The following is a 21502-nucleotide window of genomic DNA, read 5'->3' as shown; positions in this document are numbered from 1 at the left end:
TGCCTTAACTTTGCAGACTTATAATACATTCGCAACTCAAGCTATGTAAGCATGGTCCTTTAACCCCTTAAGGACACATGACATGTGTGACATGTCATGATTCCCTTTTATTCCAGAAGTTTGGTCCTTAAGGGGTTAAGCATAGTGTCGCAAATAGTAAGCTCGGTAAAAACTATAAAGCTGCAATGTATAATTGGATATAGGCACTTACCTGCCATTAGCAAGTATACAGCACTACATGTCTCAATCCTGCAGCACATAGTCTATATGCATGTACCTGAAAATGTTGTAAACTCATCCTTAATTCTACACTTAGCTTATATGCACATATTAGCTCTTGACACAGCATAATAATATCATAACTAGATAGTAAAGCGCTGTTGCATTGTGCTATGAGAATACCTAAGCACCCTAAGCGACGAAAACATATATTGTTTAGCACCCATCCTATCCCTATATAAAAAAAAATGTGCTAGATCTACCATGTACCTCTATGTTCAACTGTTAATTATCAGCTGCAGGATTGCCTTTGGGGTACTTCACATGCATCTGTTCAAAGCTTATGCACTACAAAAAAAAAGAATAAAAAAAAAAAGACAAATATGCACCCACCCAATTTACATATTTTAACTGTCAAGAAGATTTTCCAAGCTGCACATTATGAGCACTCCTCTCCCACTTGTGCTCTTAACTCCAATAAACTGGATTTACAATTGCCGCAGGTACTTACATCTGGAATAAAGCCAATCTCGTTGAGATGGTTGCTCAGTTCAGGGTCATGAAATGCAATCATCTGAGAGAACACGGTCAGATACTCTGAAATAACAGCAACATTGCAGACAGTTATGATCAAAGAGGAATAAACACTTTGGTTCTTCTGCCGTATTCTGGCAGTGTAAGCCGGCATTATGTATATAGTGGAAACTGCATTTAGGGATTCATGAACATTTGATAATGGGAATCTATCATCACAATTCTATATAATCAGATCCCGATTTAAACATACCCCTGTGTGGCCTGTACCATTTGCATAACATTTAATGTTTTATACAGCTCTGTTCCTGGTTGCAAGCATGAATGAGTCTTCTATTTTATTTTTACAAGTCTTAAATACACAACTCTGCAGGATTACTTTACAGCTCAGACACACACTAACCATGTGCAAATTAGTTTGAATAAAATGTTATTCTCAACATAAAATGTATTTATTCCATAATACAAAACTACACAAAGTAGAAAAATATAATAATCAAATTCATTTAACATTAGCCATTTAGTAATTCAATACAATATAGACAGAAGTGTGCATGATTATCAAAAGAAGGGTATCATGGAATCATTGGTTAGTCAATGGGTAGAAAGGGGAGGGTGACATGATGGTAGGGAACCCGGATAGGAAAAAAAATGGTTGGTGTGGAGAGAAAGAGATGACACATGAGTCTGATCCTCAGATGGTTACAGGGAGAGTAAGGGTAATAGCACTGAAAGTGGAAAACGCAATGAGGGGAGTCTAGAAATGTAAGTTAGCAAAACCATAATTTGGTATACTGTTCAAAGGTAAATGCATACCATTTGTTAAAGTAGACATCACGGGATATGTCATATGGTATATTTTGAGACTTATACAGTAATGTTTGCATTAATTTCATTCAAAGTTTATGGTATTTTATCTTTAAAATTTTTTACATGCACATGAATTAGCTGTATATTTTGTAAACGTGATATTGATGCAAATATGCTAAAAATCACTAAATTGTGCTCAACTATATCTCTCTTGAGTACAGAATGACCCCTTCATATACATTTATCAAGGTTTTGCTTTTTAAATTACAGAGTTGAATTTATAATCTGTCTATTGCAGGTTTTTTGGTTGTGATTTAAATGGCAAATTGAAGATGGGTATATGGTGCATAATGCATACCATTTGCAAAAGTGGACACCATGGGCACTACCACATGGTAATATTTTTAGCTTTATTGAGGTGTCCTTTTTCACATTTGTTTTCAAAGTTTGTGGTATTAATTTTTATTTTTACATTTTTACATGCACATTGTATTTTTCTTTGCTTATTTTTTATTTATTTTATGTATCCCACTGTAATAAAATTATCTTAACTATACCCAGCAACATCTTCTGAGTACAATGATACTCCACTTGTATACCTTTAGTAACAATCCTAATCCTAGTCTAAATCCTTAACCAAACTAATTCTAAATCAAATCCTAATCCCAAATTTACCCAATATCTACTCATAGACCTCACCTAAATCCTAACCAATAACCTAATCCTATACCTAACCCTAAGTATTACCTTAATGCTAACCCTAGTAACAGTGTTAGAAGTATTCCTCCTGCTGATTTTAGCAAAAGGATTCCCTTGCTGACCCTAATCCGAAACATAATCCTAATACTACAATTAATTCTAAACCTAATCTCAAACATAAACTTATTTATAAACCTAACATGTATTATTCAAAACTGAATTGTAATAATTAATTCAATCTATATTTTAAATATTCCCCTCTGCTTATTATCAGTACTGATATTAGTAAAGGGATTCTAAGATAAAACAGAGAGCGTTATGTTGTTGCCTTTCTACACTCCTAGTGGAGTACAATGAATATGTAATCAATTGTACATGATGTGGAAACGCACACACCAGTCTATGTAAGATCTCACAGCTGTGAAAGCATGTCATGAGGTAAAAGGAACAGCCAGCATAGGTAAGAGATAGGATTGTGTCAGGTTACAGAACTGGGGAAGGATACAAAAAAAATTATTCTGCATTATTGGTTCAAAAGATAACAGCAACCTCCGTAACTCTTAAATGGAAGAAGTTAGGACACTTCAAAGAGCTGGCCGTCTAGCCAAACTAAGCAATCGGTGGAGTAGAGCTATAGTAAAACAGGTGACAAAGAACCAGATGGTGACTCTAAGTGTGCTTCAGATATCATGTGTGGAGATAAAAGAAACATGCGAAAGACAACCATCACTGAAACATTCCAAGAATATGGCCTTAATGACAAAATGGAAGCCTCTCCTCACTGAATGACACATGAAAACCGGCGTGGGATTTGCAAAAAAAGCACCTAAAGAACTCTCAGACTGTGAAAAACAATATCCCCTGGTCTTATGACACGAAGACTGAACTGCTTAGCCTTAATTCAAAGCGCCATGTCTGGAGGAAAACAGGCACTGCTCATCATCTGCACATTACCATTGTAGCATCATGCTTGGGGGTGTTTTTCAGCGAGCGGTCAGATTTAAAGGGGAAAAAATACAGAGATATCTTTAAATAAAACCTGTTTCAGAGTGCTTAGGACATCAGACTAGCCAAAGATTCACTTTCCTACAGAATAATGCGCAACTATAAGCACACAGCCAAGACAACACAAGAGTGGCTTAGGGACAACTCTTTGAAAGTCCTTGAATGGCCGTACCGGTGCAGGTCTTGAACCTAATCGAACATCTCTGGAGAAACCTAAAAATAGCTGTCCACTAACGCTCCCTATGCAAACTACCAGAACTTGAGAGGATCTGTAGAGATTAAAGGCTGAAACTATACAAAATCCAGATGTGCAAAGCTTGTCACATCATATCCAATAAGACCTGAGGAAGTAATTGCTACCAAAGGTGCTTCCACTCAGTACTGAGTTCATGGTCTAAATACTGATGTTGATGTAATATTTCCATTTTTTGTTTGCAATGGTGTAAAAACAAACAAAAAAAATCTATATATATTTTTGCTTTGCCATTATGGGGTTTATCAGTGTAGATTGTAGTAAAATAAAATACTAACCATAACAATTGTAACATAAGGTTGCAACATTAAAACAAATTGAAAAATAGAACTTTCTGAATGAACTGTATGTATCACATATCCTAAAATCATTAAAGAGGAGGGGGGCACGCTCACAGAACTAACGTTTCTATTATATAAAATATCCAGGTAAAAAGTCTCATTTATTCTACTTAATCTTATTTCCATGAGTATATGCCATTTGCCTTACACATTGATACCGTTTGGCTGGAAGCCTGAACATGTAGATTCTAGAAGCGGAATATGTCTCAGTCTTTTCTTATTGTCTCATTCTTTGTAAAGAAAGCATTCTCCTCTTGCTTATTCTGTAAAAAGGAAATTGTTCTGCATTGTGTACTTATGAGACAATTAGCAGCCTGGGTCTGAAATAAATGATAGTTCTTAGCAACCTCTGTCAGAGGAGGACTATTAACGGGCACTTAGGACATGCTACGCTTTGGCAGGGAAGTAATAACAGTCTGCACATGGATTTACATTAGGCCAATGAACAGTGAAAAGTTATTGCTTAAACCCCAGGCTTAATTACTGCAATTAGAACTACCAGACTGGCCCTTTATAGAAACCTCAAGATGGGTTCTTGAGGCTTATAGAAATGTACACAAGCACAATCCAAGACACAACATAATTATGCTCTGTGTGTGTCTGTGTGCATTACTTCTGCAGCCATATTCAAATCTGCGTTATAGGCATGTTAAATGTGAAACCAATATGGAAAAAATGATTCACATATGATTACACCGAATTTTCCAATCTAACCATGTTCTATAAGTACGGTATGTTAAAAGACAACGATCATCGTATTTTTACTTATCATTTGTTTAAATAAGTTTATTGCATTTAATGAAACTTAATTACTTTTCTTTGATACATGATTTACATTGATTTTTTTTTGGGGGGTGAGGGGCGGGGGGTATGTCACTTGTTTAATCTTATTGAGCAGCCATGTTGAGTCAGATAATATTGTTATTTAAACAAACTGCTGCTGGATAACGTCATACTGGCAGAGACATTTGATAAACACAGCTAAATTGTAAGTGCAAGCTCTCTGGGAATGACTGTAAGCTCCTATCAAACAACAGTGGTTTTCCAGGATACAGAAAATAAAGGCACATGAAGCATTGCTTGGTAGTAATTCTGGCAATGAGGCAAAACACTCTGAGGTACCTATGGAACTCGTTAATTTCCAAACACAGAGGAGCTTAGTGGTGGAGGGGCATTTTTAGGGAGGTATGTTCAGACCAGGGGTGGATCTCATAAGCCTCCATTCTCTTGGGGGAGAATCTGGTGGCCAGGAGAGAGGAGTAAGATGTGGTACATTACCCATACTTTCTTTTCTCTCCAACACTCGCTTATTAGACGCATAGAGAGCTGATTGGCTTCATATCAGGGGGGTAGCTAGACAGGCCCTAAGGGCACAGTGTGTATGAATATTCTCGTAGCTTATATCTCCCTACATGAAAATAGTCCAAGTACTGAGCAATACGGATGAGGGTTATGAGATTATGTCAGAGTGTTGAGATTTTGTATTTTATCTTGCTCTCCTTCTTTTGGACAACTGTGAGATTTTATAAGGCCCTGACGAGAATATTTGAGGACTGTGGATAATGTCTACCTGATAATCACATTTCTCTTAACTCGCCTTTTCATGTAATTATTTAGAATGTACTTTCTGGCTTTTTTCTATGCCAAATGCAAAATTCTAAAAGAAATAATGTAAAAAAAAAAAAGATGTACAAATTTGATGAGATTTGTCCTTTCATAAAGAACTTTCAAAGCAAGCAACTCATATAAATAAAGGACCACGAAAGGCACCCAGACATCACATTGCAGTGAAATTTAAACCAGATTGCACAATTTGAGAGAAAGTGCTGATTTAGAAAAAAAATTAAAAATCACCGTTACTTACTGTTTTGAGATTAGCCCCCCCCCTACCCCCGCAGCATATTTCAAGATGACTGATGAAACAAATGAAATGACCGTAAATAGGAACTGTCACATGTCATTCATTCATTTACATAATTTTGTTGTGTTTTATCAATTAGTCAATTAACAAGCAGGAAAAGGTGAAAATGAAATCAACTTATCTACTTGCTGACTAAACCGGTTAAACAGATCCCAAATTCTCACTAATTAATGTTAACATGATTTCACTTGTTTTGCAAATCAACTTATTTTCAAACAAATATTCCAAAACCACCTTTGTTCCAATTGGGTTTATCAACACATGACATGAGATAAGGCCACACTTGCTTCAATGGGAACTCATCTCTGTAATTTATTAAATAATACGATCAGTCAGTTTGCCAGCGATGGACAAGAAGTGAATGACAGGACACACGAATCATGGAAATATAATTTGATTCGCATTGCACATGCAATTACTTACCAGGAAGATGAATAATTAGATCAAAATTTAAATTCGTATATAAAACAAAACAAATACTTTTCTTTGCTGGATCAAAAAAATATTTAAAAAAAAAAAGCATGCTGAAAGAAATGTGTCTTTCAAAGCTTGATGCAACTTTGTTTTGTTTAGCATATAATACTTAACATTTGACACAGGGGAATGTTAAAACAGCTTATGTGTCTGATGTGTCTGAGCTGCCACAGCCAGTAAAGTTGTTGCGTTTATTGACTCTCCTGATTATCCATATGAAGCCCTCAGTATTGAATGGCTTTTCATAGCAGTAGTGGTGGTGCTTGGGATATTCCAGAGATGTAAAGTTTGACACAAACATACATTTAATGAGTGGGTACGTAAAGCAAAAAAATTGAATTGAACATTGTGCTATAAATAAAATAATTGCTTCAGTTGAATAGATATTCTATTATAACAAAAAAGTCACAGTACCTTGTATAACGTGGGAATTGTCTTTCAGAAAGAAATTGTAGAGGTACTTGGGTATAAAAGCAGACATGCATGCATAGGCCAGGGCTGGGAGAATGAAAAAAAGTATTAGCAAAGAAAACAATTCATTAAAATATCATCATGTATGCATACAAGGAATCCGGAGACAGCATTATTAACTGTGATGGAGACTGTATAACAATCTGGTTGTCTCAATTGCCTCAACTTAGGTGGTTCGCTAAGACTAATTAGTTAATAAGCTACAGTCAAAACTGAACTGGATGAACAACTTATAATGCATCTCCCAATGCATGATCAGAATTTTTTAGGTTTTATACAGGTCAATAGACACTAGTGTAGTGTCAACACTGCCGGTTTAGAGAATTGTCCTTAGTTTTATTATTATTTTAAAATGTCAATATATCCCTGCAGCACTGTATAATAAGTGAGCTAACAAACAAGTAGTTGCATGAAGTCAGACGCACAGGAACTGGTGATACTGCGACCATGATCCAATGCACTTACAATCTAAATTGAGTGGGGTATAAGTACTGGATTGGCTGAGATCATCATAATTGATGATCTCAGTCAATCCAATGCTTTCCTGTAGGAAAGCAATGGGAGGCTATTGTGTATGCCTAGTTAAACGCTGTGCTAATCAGCATCTTCTCTTAGAGATGCATTGAATCTATGCATCTCTATAGGGAACGTACACCATTTCCATTCAGAGCATGTAGAGATGCGGAACATAGGTGCTCACACTTTGCAGCACTGAGATAGAAAGCGCCTCTAGTGGCCATCTTAATAACTGCACCTGGAGGTGTTAACAGGCAGCAATGTTTGCATGAAGGGAAAGGCTATAGAGACCAGAAGAACTACCGTATTTTTCGCTCCATAAGACGCACTTTTTTTCCCCTCAAAAGTGAGGGGAAATGTCTGTGCGTCTTATGGAGCGAATATGAAGTTTTACTTACCTGTCTTGCAGCGTTGGCCGGCAGCACAGGGCGCACCGCGGTAGTGGAACTTGAATTTCATGTTCCGGTTTCCGGCGGGACTGAAAGGAAGTGTGCACAAGCTGAGTGCGCACTTCCTTTCATTCCCGCCGGAAACCGGAACATGAAATTCAAGTTCCACTACCGCGGTGCGCCCTGTGCTGCCGGCCAACGCTACAAGACAGGTAAGTAATTATGGGACAAGGGGAGGGGGACAGTATGGGAGAGAAGAATATGGGGAGGGGGATGAAGTCTATGGGGAGGGAGGGGGGGGGATGAAGTCTATGGGGAGGGGGGGGGATGAAGTCTATGGGGAGGGGGGGATGAAGTCTATGGGGAGGGGGGGGATGAAGTCTATGGGGAGGGGGGGGATGAAGTCTATGGGGAGGGGGGGGATGAAGTCTATGGGGAGGGGGGGGATGAAGTCTATGGGGAGGGGGGGATGAAGTCTATGGGGGGGGTGAAGTCTATGGGGAGGGGGGGATGAAGTCTATGGGGAGGGGGGGATGAAGTCTATGGGGAGGGGGGGATGAAGTCTATGGGGAGGGGGGGGATGAAGTCTATGGGGAGGGGGGGATGAAGTCTATGGGGAGGGGGGGGATGAAGTCTATGGGGAGGGGGGGATGAAGTCTATGGGGAGGGGGGGGATGAAGTCTATGGGGAGGGGGGGATGAAGTCTATGGGGAGGGGGGGGATGAAGTCTATGGGGAGGGGGGGGATGAAGTCTATGGGGAGGGGGGGGATGAAGTCTATGGGGAGGGGGGGGATGAAGTCTATGGGGAGGGGGGGATGAAGTCTATGGGGAGGGGGGGGATGAAGTCTATGGGGGGGGGGGGGATGAAGTCTATGGGGAGGAAGTGGGTGAAGACTATGGGAGGGGGGGACACTATGGGACAGGGGAGAAAAAAAATATTCTGTACAAACTGTCCCATAGTAAGAAACACTATGGGACAGTTTGTTAAGAATATTTTTTTTCTGGGTTTCTTCCTCTAAAAACTAGGTGCGTCTTATGGTGAGGTGCGTCTTATGGAGCGAAAAATACGGTACATTAAGATGTAGTGATTCTGGTTACTATAGTGCCCCTATAAGTGGATAATTACCCAACTCAGAAACATAATTGTATTAATCAATTACTTGAACAATTTGAATAATCAGTAGAGTACTAGCGTCCGATACTGATGAGTGATAGCAATCATTATGCTGAAAGCAGTGTGCCTTCCTAACATTTGCCAGGCAACCTATAATTACAATAAATAGGGTTGCTGACTAACACACATTTTCTAAAGCAGCAATAAATTTGAGGGGTGTTCCTATTATAATTGAGCCACTCAGCAAGTAGCTCACAAGCACACCAGTAAAATAAACAGTTGACAAGCTGCATTTTGCTAGCCCTGGCCTAAAGTGTAAGAAAAAGCACAAAACAAAACAAAAACAGGGAACATAATGGGATTTATTAACTTACCAATGCATTACACAGAATGGTAAATTAAATTGCAAGATTAAGCCAACAAAAGTTGTTTTGGAAAATTTCGGATTTTATAATCATGTAATGTAATCATTGAATTTCAGTTTTGAATTCATCAATTGCTTCTTATGATTAAACTCCCTAAGGTTTTTTAGCTTGCAAACTAATAACTTACGGACAGAAATGATTTTGGTATCAAGTATCCATTGACAAGAACATACATTCAACATTGAAATAAAACATGTGTTTTCAACCATCAAATTGTATTCAAAACACTTGCATGATGTTTAAAGAAGTGGAGGCGGCAATATTTGATGTTCATTTAAATCAATGCTTCGTTTTGATGGTACTTTCCGTCGGATATCCTCCGTACATGAAACCAGTTGATTGAACAAGCAGGAAAATTTAAAATGTGCTGCGAAGTGTCGACATTCAGGAACTATTGATAATTAATACAGGAAATACGTTGCAAGGCTCCCTTTACATATAAACTGCAATCGAAAAAATATAACTAAATTGCAAAATCCACTTACCTTCATTATTAAAATTCAAATAAAGGAATGGTGCGCATAAAGAGTCCAAGCCTAGTGAAAAAAAATACATGGATGCATTATGCAAAACAAGAGGGCCTTTAAAATTAGTTTTACATCTTTCTGAAGACATTCAACAGAATGACCTTTAAAAGTACTCCCTACAACAAATAATCAAGAAAACAGTCTATTACCCCCTGGGTGAGGATATCACAACAGGGGTGGTCAGTACGAGTGGAACCCCGTAGCCAAAGGGAGAACTAGTCTCTCTATAAATCTGTTGAAGGGTCTCAGATAATCTCTAGCAGAGGTAGCTGCAAATAGTATTTAGATATTACTCTTAGGACCACGTATAGCTAGGGGGAATTTACTATAACAGACATCCATGAAGATGTCTTAGGGCCCTAGAGTAAATCATTATTAGAAACTCTAGGCTGATTTGTAGAAGGTGTTCAATGCTACCGCCCATGTTTAAGCATATGACCTATAAGCAATGTTTGATGGATGTTTTTTTCACTCTATGATGTACTAGTATCTTGATATTTATGATATAAACCACCCCATATAGACTCTTATACTAAGCAACTGCTTAGTCGATCTCTCCCCATTCCCTCTACAAATAACAAGGTCCAGGTCTGTGAAAGTTAAGGCATATTATTTACCACAATGTATCTATTTAGAGATTCATCTCTTTAGACCTTTTTGTATCCACTCTCTTGGAATTGAGAGTTTTTCTGTCTGCCTCTGCTATATCAGCTTGCACAGAATTCTTGAAATATGCGGTCCAGGTTGGACACATGGGCGTGTTGCACCTCTTGGTTGTCTAAGGGCCGCGTGGTCTCCACCATCTTTGGTGTGCCTCTCATTTCTCCGGCTAACCTTTCTGTTGTTACCGCCGTGTCGAGGAGGACTCCCAGGGGTGGACCGGGATTACCCCCACCGGTCCGGGGGGAGGGTGATGCGGGGTGCCTGCTTGTAGCAGTCGGTCCTAAGGCAGCTCCAGACCGGGAGATCGGCTTCCTGTCCCATCCGTCGCCCGCCAGGCCGCACACTCTCGCGGGCATATCTGGCTGGCTGTTGTCCGCTCATGGGCCGCATCACCGGGTCACCACGGGGACTGAGGGCTGGTAAGTCGCTTAAGGTCTCAGTTGAGGGTTGTTTGTGGTCAAGAAATGCCATTTTAGCTTAGCATAGTGAGGAGCTCTAGCAAGGCACGTCTTCCCTCCATGACAGTCAGGCCCCGCCCCCCAGCTTGCACTTCTTATTTATATAGTTGGGATACTTTTTGGCTAATACATTTTTGGCAATTATAATGCAGCCTATTAGTTTATCCACTTCAATGATATTCTGTGCCTTGATATACATGATATATACTTTCCTTGTTATGTTTTAACTATTGCTTTACTTCAGCCTCTCATAAATTAGTATCCTAGAGGGATTTCCTTGATAAGGATTTCCTCACTTTGTTTTTATATTACTCACTACAACAGCTACATGGTATAGCCGTCTGTAGTGGTTATGGCACCTTGGGGTGCACTTGTGCAAGCCAATGGTTTGACAACTTACCAGGGCCCTGGGCGCTTGCTCTTCATTCTGTGCTCTCCAGCAGTAGATTGTGTGGATTAGCAGAGTGTTTTCAGCTAATTATTGAGTTACTGCATTGGTTTTGTTTTCTTCTAAACTGATATTCGACTTCTCCTGCTTAAGGAGACAGCATGCACTTGCACACTCGTGCTTGACAAGCTGTCATAGCTTTGTGTCAATGAGCCTGTTTTGTGTTTGCATGCCTATCTCTATGAGAAGTATTACATTGGACGTGATTGCAGAAGACATCAGCAAGCATGCTCACGTCTTTGTCAGCAGAGTGGGTGACTTCAGCGCAGGACACACAAAAGAAATTGAGTTGTGTGGAGTGAAAACATACCATTCAGTCCTAGAGGTAAGTACCCTAGGTACGCCTCTGCAAAACATCTCATTTTCCATGAAAAATAAAACAATCAAGAGTCTGGCTTGCATGAAACATAGCAATTGTGGGACTCCAACTGGCTCTACTAATACTGTATTAAAGTCTTAAATATCAATACTGTGATGCAAACTAGCATTCTACCCATAACAAAAGGCTGCTGTCAGAGTTACAATGACTTACACGAATGTTTAAAGGGACTTTATAGGTATGGGAAGCACTATGGCTTAATATAGTGTTAATATAGTTCTTGTGTCTAGAGCCTGTTCCTGCAGGGTAAGCAGTGTAATCACTGACCTTTTACAGAAAATTAAGTGTTTACATTTCTGCCTAATTACACCTTCTAGTGGCTGTCACTTAAAAAGCCACTAGAGGGGCTTCCTTTGTTTGGTCCTGCAAAGATTGCAGGACCAGCATTCAGCATCTACATGCTCTGCATAGAGATGCATGACTCATTCCATCTCATTGAGGCAATGCTCAATGGCGCAGCAGCACTGTGTAGGTGATCATATAATGATCATAAAGTACCTTGCCAGTAGACTAAGTTAGGGTGTGAGACCACCCAAGCTTTCAACACTCTTCGGAATTTTGAGTGTCCCTCTGGGGATGAGAGGAGTTCGTCATACTGATGGCAACGTGGGATATCAACTTCAATCTGGAAAAAAATTAAAAGGCAACACCAGCGGGTTAGGCAAACATAATAAGAAGCGATTCTTAATTTTTTTTTAATTTCTTTTTTTGACACAATTACTTATTTATATATTATTCTACTTATTTCCTAAGATTGGAAATAAGTCTCTTTACTTGTTCACGTTTATTACATTGTCTTTCTGGGTGTGGTTCTTTCTCACAGATCTGCCTACGAATAAATGCAATTTGCAGCTTTGAGCTTCAGATATTTTATAAATAATGAAATAAATAGTAATACTAAATATTACTTACCTGACGGTCTGTGGGTATTGGTGTGTCTTTGTCTGTTGAATCGTATTTTTCTTGGATGGCACCCTTGAAATTAATAATGCATCAGTTGAAAAATGGATTTTAGATCTGGTTTTGTACAGCTAGAGAAAAAAATGATTTCTTCAAACATGATCTGTAAAAGGGGATTTTTTTTTTTTTTTTTTTTACAAATCTTACTGACTGTGTAGCCTTACCTCAACACCCAAGAGTGCAGCCCACGTTAAGCCCCTCAAAAGTGGAGGAATGTCTACTCGAGCTTCTTTCCAAATTAGGTTTTTTTTGTATGGGTATGCCTATAATTAGAGCACATAAAAAGAAATATGAGCATTTAAAACGCAGAGAATTACGTAACTAAACTTTACACAGATTTGCTGACATCCACCAATACATGAAAAACCCATTAAAGGAACACTCTAGACACCCCAACCAGTGCTTATAGCACTGCCTAACACCACCTCTAGAGGATGTCACTCTGACATAGAGGGTTCAGTGTCTCCATGCTCTGCTCATGCTTGAGTCAAGGTGTCTCTAGGATAAGATTGTGATTAGCACAGGGCAGCAATTGCATGAACACTTGCCTCCCACTGCTTCCCTACGATCATGAGTATTGAGATTATTGAGATCAACATGCCAGGGAACAAGGTTAGATGAACTTTTCTTTAACTTAATTGAGTACCCGGATATCTAAATACATTGTAGCACTAGTTATACCGGTTTTCTACAGGCCTTCCTAAATATACACTTCACTTAAAAACTCACAGGGGTCCTATCACCACTTACTTGACCCGCCGTTCCCACTATGATCTCATTACGGAGGTTGGTGTTACACTTCTGTAACACCCTAGTCTGGTCTGCTCATGGTCCACCTGGTCTATTCACCTACTTGCCCTGCTTGGAAACAATTTCTAAGCAGGGAAAACCTCCTCCATGACGCCGACATTATGGCTTTGTTTTATTCAGCTAACAGTGCTGGCTGGGAAGTTGCCGCATGCTATGGTTGCTATGGTTGCAGAGCTCTCCTTTATCAATCAATTCCTCAGCATTGATTCTATGCTAAAGAATAGATGGACAAGTAAGAGAAAAACCTCTTTAATAAATAAATCCCAATGTACAGCGCTGTGGAACTTGTTGACAAATAATGATAATAATAAATAGCTTTTTCTCCCAAAAAAAACTGCTAGCACAATGTGTAGATTAAATGTGATGCTCTTGAATATCAAAAGTCGTTTTGGTCCAGTGCCCTTCAACAAATGTGATTTTCATGTTTTTTTTGTTTTTTTTTGTCTCTTTGGTGGAAGTAGCCAACTCCTGGAAACTGCATGAGTAGGGTTTCAAACCAATAGGAATGTGTGGTCAGACAGTATTTTTAGAAAAGGCAAAGCAATGAAATGAGGCAGAGTTTTGCAAGGTAAGCTATTGTCTAAAGAATCACTCTGCTAAATAAAGACTTATTAGATTGAGACATTGATGAGACAATATATATATGCACAATCTAAGTTAAAGGACCACTATAGTGTCAGAAAAACAAACTCGTTTTCCTGGCACTATAGTGTTAATAGGTCCCCCCCCAACCTCATGGCCCCCCTCCCGCCGGGCTCAAGAGGGGTTAAGGGGTTAAACACTTACCTTTCTCAAGCGGCGGGCTCCCTCTGCGCTGGGGACTCTCCCTCTTTCGACATCATCCGCCGAATGTGCATGCGCGGCAAGAGCCGTGCGCGCATTCAATCAGTCCATAGGAAAGCCTTTCTCAAGGCTTTCCTATGGACGGCAGCATCTTCTCACTGTAAAAATCACAGTAAGAAGCGCGGAAGCGCCTCTAGCGTCTGTCAATGGCTGGATTAACCCTAATGTAAACATAGCAGTTTCTATGAAACTGCTTTGTTTTCAGCTGCAGGGTTAACCCTAGATGGACCTGGCACCCAGACCACGTCATTGAGCTGAAGTGGTCTGGGTGCCAATAGTAGTCCTTTAATAGTTAATGCCAGGAGACCTATTTGAAAGCTGACTGGTCCTCAATAAATACCGGTGTTGTCCAGTACAGTCATTGAATTGCTGGTATATATGTCATTATAACAAACTATTCTTTAATGATCTTATAACAAAATGGCATGACTCACACATTCAGCGACAGCAGGGCTGTATAAAACGGCCTAGAGGTACGTTCCATTCAGGCACAGTCTTTAATGCAGAATAAGAAGGTGAAACCGTGTAACATTTGCAGGATGAATAATAAGTGAATAAAAGCCAAAACAGGAAACATTCTCTAAGTCAGTTATACTTCCAGTTCAGCTGCTTTGGCCTTAAATTTGAAATTCACTTTGAATTCTCACTTTAGTGAATAACCCTGTTTGTCTTCAAGGAGTAAAATACAGACATACTGCATGATTGTGGTTATTACACTGAAGGTAAGAAATTACTTCCTAAACAGCACATTTCTCATATTAAATAATCCAATTTAAGTTGGTCTTGGAGGTCTGCAGTCAGAGATTTGCAATGTCAGTTATCAAACCTTCGCATTATTTTCTTACAAGAGTACAGGTGGCTCTTGCATTAGAACTGGAGGATCTGTCAGACCGCTGAATACAATGATTGATCCGCTTAATTTGATGTATGTATTAAAGGGACACTATAGTCACCAGAACAACTACAGCTTATTGAATTTGTTCTGGTGAGTATAATCATTACCTTCAGGATTTTTGCTGTAAACACTGTCTTTTTAGAGAAAATGCAGTGTTTACATTACAGCCTAGTGATAACTTCACTGGCCACTCCTCAGATGGCTGTTAGAGATCCTTCCTGGGTCATGGCTGACTAAAATGCATCCAAACATTCAGTATCTCCTCCCTCTGCATGCAGACACTGACATTTCCTCATAGAGATTCATTGATTCAATTAATCTCTATGAGGAGATGCTGATTGGCCAGGGCTGTGTTTGGATTGTGCTGGCTCTGCCCCTGATCTGCCTCTTTGTCAGTCTCAGCCAATCCTATGGGGAAGCATTGTGATTGGATCAGGCCACCACTTCTGCTGATGTCAGCAGACAGCTTGCTTTTCTGAGGCAGCCTGCAGAGCTACAGCTTCAGGCTTGAATACAGTAAGATTGTGCTATATTTATGGAGGCTTGAGGGGCCCAGGACGGCTAGATGGTGGTTTTAACACTATAGGGTCAGGAATACATGTTTGTGTTTCTGACCCTATAGTGTTCCTTTAAGAAGCACATTGAAGAATAAAAAAATAAAGCGCTTATTGGAAATATGAGCTTTCACAAAAGATAGTTTAATTTCTTTGTAAATGTATGAATTTTTTTTGTAGTAACACCCAAAATGAAACTTCTTACTTTCTAATCGAATCCAATGTTACAGAGTCAAGATTAAGGCAAGGAATCTATAATCAGAAAACATTTATATATGGTAATATGATACCAATATCCCCATAAAGAGCAATAAAAAGTATTTCTCAAATGTCTCCTGGTTAATTAACAGCCTGACTTTCTAACTTAAGAAACCCACTGTATCTGAATGTCCACCTGTCATTTTTATTCACTATTTAATGTTCTATGGCAAGCGGAGAGTGCTGCTTCAAACATTACATAGTGTTGGGTGCAGTTATCCATCAGTATATACAGAAAATGTGTTTAATCTTCTAAACCTAGGTCAGTATTATTACTATTATCATTCTAGAGCACCAACATATTCTGCAGTGCTTTACAATAATAGAAAAGCTATTTTAGAGGTGAAGGCCCTGTTCAAACAAGCTTACAATCTATAAGGATTGGATGGGATGCCTAATGCTAAGAAAGTGACATTAGCACTGCTCTACCTAGCTTATATATATTATATTATATATGTAAATGATTTATTGAGGACTAATAGTAACAAACCTTTCAGAGTTTAGAAGTGATAATGTGAAGGAATACCCCATCACTTTCAGCTCCTTTTTGTTGTCTGGATTCAAGCCCAAGTTTTTTTCGTTTATTTTGTTCGGTTCCTGAACTGAGACCACCCCAGAGACCCATTAGAATGTGGAACGTTAAGTATCTTGCACGAAAACCACAACGGAACGAAGCAATTAAATGCTCCAGTGGGTGGCCATTTTGTCATCCAAACGCAGGCAGCGGAACTTGGAACTTGTTCGTCAAGTGCCTGGAACTCATTTCGGCCAGGCACTCCCGCAATCCCTGGTCATCATGGACCTGCTACCCGTTCCCGTTCACCTATACGAATGGCGTTCGGGAGATATATACTACCAAACACTGGGAACATTCTCTACTGATCTGCTTTCATCGAATTTGTGTGGTTTTAGTACAAAACCCCATGAGTGGAGACCGGTTCTTGATACAATTTTCCTGGAACTATTTTGGGCTTCATCCTCATGGTAGACCGGTCAAAACTTTCCAGCGATGGCGATCCAAACTACCAAACGGATATGGGTGATTTTTGGATATATTGTTCACCCAGATCCAGGCTATCCGGTGATGTGACTTTTGTGGGGTTTCCATGTATTTTGCTTTTACTTCTGGATTGTTCAGAAATTGTTATACTTTTCTTTTTGTCAATCTCTTTTTATGGAAATTTTATGTTTTTTATCGTACCCATGCGGGTCATGAAACACAGTAAACGTATAGTACACATAGTTATTAAACGTATTGCAGCATAAACAATAGCGCTATTACACAATTATGCACTAGGAGATATGGACCAGCAGTGGTACGTTATCAGGAGTGTGTGAACTGCTTCGGGAGAATGGGTGAGTGGCAACAATGGGCTTAGGGTAACCCTATCGGGTTTTTGAGATATGGCCTTCTTCTAGGTGTACCCAGAGCCCAGGAGGGCCTGGGGGGAGGTAAGTAGACGTGGAGCGGTCGCTCCCTCTTTTTAATGGGGGGAACGAGTGGGCTAGGTATGGCTCTAGGCCAACTGGTTATGTGTAGCTGTAACTGTGCAACATAGATCATGTTTGGTACAGTCTCTGTTGCTCCTAGGGAGGTCAGGTCTCTGGAGTGGATCGCTGGACGGTGTCCTGGGTGGGTGCGGGGATGCCCAAAGCATGATAGAATGTCGGGAACTCTGCAAGCGTGGAGAGTTTATGGACAGTTCCGTGACGTGTGACCACCAAGAATCTGGGAGACCTCCAATGGTATTCTATTCCCGCTTCTGGGTGCTGGTGACTTGGTTCAGCGATCTACGCCATCGTAGCGTGGATCTGGTGAGGTCTTGGTAGATGGTGAGCTGTGCGCCTTCAAATGTTAGTGGCGTCTTGCCCCGGGGAGCAGTCATCAGGATTCTCTTGTCTTGGGAGGTCGCACAACGAACAATCACATCTCGGACCAAGTTTGGAGCTGTTCTGCCTGAGGGTGGCAGGCGGTACATCCCGTCTGTGCTAAATTTCTTGGCATGTGTAGGTGGCAAGATGGCGGCCACGAGACGCCTCAGATAGTGAGGCAGTTTGTCGGATGAGACGGCGTCTGGCACTCCCCTTATCTTTATGTGGTTTCGCCTTGTTCTGTCGTCGAGGGCGACATAATGGAGAGAGAGTGCTTGTTGTTGGGTCTGGAGGGCCATTACGGTGTCTTGTAGGGTTGTTAGTCCCGGTTTGATGTTAGTGACATCGTTCTCCGTGGACTGCACCCTGTCAGCGATAGCCTGCACGTCAGTCTTAACGGCTGCTATGCTGGTCGCCAGGAGGTTTTTTATTTCCACAATTAAATGTTGGAAGTCCTGCTGGGTGACTGGGGCAGACCCATCTGAGGTTCCCTTGGGCGTTTGTGCCTGTTCTGGGGGTTGGTCAGGCGGTATGGGATCCCTTGGTACCTGCATGGTGTCATATTCCGCTGCTCCCGCCATTTTGGCTGGCGGCCGTTGTTGCTGCAGCATGGTACCTATGTCCCTGGACCCTGATGGCATCTCTGGTAGGGGTTTGTGGGACCGACGGCCCATTTCTGCCTGGTTAGGTAAAGGTGCCGTGTGGGGGTCTTCCACTGCCGGATCCTCAGGCTGTTCAAGTCCGTCCAGGAACGCCGACCAGTCGAGGGTTGCTACAGGTTTGTAGGCCGCGGGTCTGCGCTTCCGTCGGTTTACCCGTGCCGGACACACAAACGGCATGAGAGGCTGCAGGGCTGTGCACAGATGGTGCCCCTGGTCAGGAGTGGGTCAATTGGGGTTTTTATTCCCCTCTTGTCAGGCTTTGTTGCGGGTTTCGGTCGGGAGCTGTGCTGTGTTGCGACCGCTCCGGCTCGTGGTCAGGCTCCGCCCCCCGTTATACTTTTCTGTCCCTGGAGATAATGAAGTTTGTACAGTTCCTGACTCAATTATCTCTCAGGCACAGAGGAGGAGTTTACTGACTGTATAAATTTGATGCCTGTGCTTCCATTACAGTCTTCTTCCAGCATTAAGCCTCGGCTCATGTGTGGGGGGTTATGCTACATCAGTTATATTTTACCTGTGGAATTATTTGCTTGTCTATTTGGGAAAAAGGATATCCGTAGCAGTGATGCCTTGGCAGACCGCCACAGATAACTCATTGTAGTGCAATGTGCAGCTAGTTGTAGAATCTTACCTTTAGAAGTCTATCAAATAAAACAATCCTGTTAAGTTGATATTCTGTGTCTCTCTCTCGAATAATCAGAGGAAGGGCTGAGGTAGATAGCTCATTGTTGCTGCCTGAATGGGGTACATTGGACTGGCTGAAATAAACAACACAATATGTCAGATGATATTTGTACACCCAGTTATATTCACATCTTCCTAGTATTTCAGCTTGGCACTTTGTCTCACTACCAAATTTTACTTAAAGTTCACCCTCAGGGTTTGTGTCCAAAGATAACAGTAGCTAAACTTACGGCTGGTCATTTCCTGAGACACTGTGATAAATGTGTGCAAACCACGGCCAAATTAAAGTGTGTGTTAACGATGCAAATGGTGAAATTATTAATAACACATTGCAAACTTCACCCCAGTACATAAATTACTTCCTGCACAAACAGATATAAAATGCCTCCCTCAAACCTTGCCGCAAATATGTTGGAACTGTAAAGAACTTAGCAATCCCATATAAAAGAAAAAAATATGCTATGGTGTTTGCTTTTTCAGATAAATAAACTTGCATTAATCATTGTTTCAGCTTCTAAGATAATCCAAAAATAAGACTTTAGATATATTAAAGCGGCATAAACATATATACTTACTCTTCTCCCAGTAGTGGATAAAACACTTCTCCTGGGACATCTTTTAATCTCTATAAAGTACAAACAAATAGGTAAAGAAATTAAAGAAACTATATAGATCAGATATTGGTCAGTGTTGCAAAGATTTAAAAAAAAACCACAAAATATACCATTTTGATGCGAATTAAAAAAAAAAGTAATACATGTGGGATCCCTGGGAAGTTTGCGCCTATCTGAACACAACTGAAGGTACCTCATATGCTAACACACTAATCAGTTTCCCTTTTTTGATGCAGAATGGAGACTTCTGCTCAGTTAATTTACCTCTTGACTACTTATAGTCTCTGTCTGATATCTCCCGTCTCTTATTTCTTTTCCTCTCAGGAAACATTATCTACAATGTTTTCTGTTTATGCTGTTTTTGTATTGTATGCTCTTTTAGTACTTAGATCTCAATTTAATATGCTTTCGTAATGATTAAAAAATGTCAAAAGGCTATAATGGGTGACGTCTGTAGATAAATTATATGGAGAGGTTTTTTTTGTTTTTGTTTTTTAACAGCATTGAACCATTGGAAAGCTTATTAAATTGAAGCCTTAATTGGCTATTATTTTCAAAATAATACCAGTGTACAAGTGTAAAAAGCTATTTAAATCAGCCATAATGTGTCCAACTGATATGTTTCATAGTAAATAGATACAAATAACAGCTGCACAAATGTGACATATCCAATCTAGCTTGTAGAGCAAACAGGAGTGAAACTCAGAAAAAATAGCCAAGCAATATTCAGCAGATGGTTAGTTCATAGTATCAATTAGAATAGGCTCATGAGAAGGTTTTTCATAGGGATTTGTGCACGCCATAACTTTGACACAGGACTCTAACACAGTTTTCAAGTTTATAGGGACACTATAGTCACCAGAACAATTACAGCTTATTGAATTTGTTCTGGTGAGTAGAATCATTACCTTCAGGCTTTTTGCTGTAAACACTGTCTTTTCAGAGAAAATGCAGTGTTTACATTACAGCCTAGTGATAACTTCACTGGCCACTCCTCAGATGGTTGTTAGAGATCCTTCCTGGGTCATGGCTGCCTAAAATGCATCCAAACATTCAGTATCTCCTCCCTCTGCATGCAGACACTGACATTTCCTCATAGAGATTCATTGATTCAATTCATCTCTATGCGGAGATGCTGATTGGCCAGGGCTGTGTTTGAATCATGCTGGCTCTGCCCCTGATCTGCCTCCTTGTCAGTCCCAGCCAATCCTATGGGGAAGCATTGTGATTGGATCAGGCTACTACTTCTGCTGATGTCAGCAGGGTGTGGGCAGATCTAAAGGAAACAGGGACAAAGCATGCAGCTGCAGACTTGAATACAAGTCTGAGGGGACCAGGGTGGCTAGATGGTGGTTTTAAACCTATAGGGTAAGGAATACATGTTTGTGTTCCTGACCCTATAGTGTTCCTTTAAGAAGTGTTTTTTTTTTTTTTTTTCACCTTGCACCACTGTGTATTCTGCTTTTGTAATTTGTTTTGTGTTTTTAAAAGAAATCTTTCTTGACTAATATCAAGAGTAGTACCAAGACATCTTCTGTAGGTGCTGTAGAATGTTCTGAAACTTGACGGGCAACTACTTGCCTAGTATTGTCACTTTTGGGTGGGTAACTGCACATAAATACGTCTGTGTTGCACAAAGCACTTTTGAAACCCTCCACAGAACACTCCACTTACTCTGACTAGAGAGTGAACAAGTTTCATCT

The 21502-nt window shown here is 40.3% G+C and overlaps 1 protein-coding gene across 2 annotated transcripts in view; it reads right to left on the bottom strand.

Annotated features, from left to right (window-relative positions):
* Nucleotides 1–21502, bottom strand: part of TBCK (TBC1 domain containing kinase) — a 252372-nt gene that overhangs the window by 152549 nt on the left and 78321 nt on the right. For both annotated transcript variants that reach the window (XM_063458388.1, XM_063458389.1), the window contains exons 13-20: nucleotides 19761–19810; nucleotides 19133–19259; nucleotides 12772–12870; nucleotides 12560–12622; nucleotides 12146–12272; nucleotides 9658–9708; nucleotides 6671–6754; nucleotides 731–816 (exon numbers count right to left, since the gene is read on the bottom strand). In XM_063458388.1, the coding sequence (XP_063314458.1) occupies nucleotides 731–816; nucleotides 6671–6754; nucleotides 9658–9708; nucleotides 12146–12272; nucleotides 12560–12622; nucleotides 12772–12870; nucleotides 19133–19259; nucleotides 19761–19810 (687 nt within the window). The remainder of the gene's footprint in view (nucleotides 1–730; nucleotides 817–6670; nucleotides 6755–9657; nucleotides 9709–12145; nucleotides 12273–12559; nucleotides 12623–12771; nucleotides 12871–19132; nucleotides 19260–19760; nucleotides 19811–21502) is intronic.

This window comes from Pelobates fuscus, chromosome 6 (genome assembly GCF_036172605.1).
Source record: "Pelobates fuscus isolate aPelFus1 chromosome 6, aPelFus1.pri, whole genome shotgun sequence".
Taxonomy (NCBI): Eukaryota; Metazoa; Chordata; class Amphibia; order Anura; family Pelobatidae; genus Pelobates; species Pelobates fuscus.
This window is presented reverse-complemented; position numbering and strand designations above follow the sequence as displayed.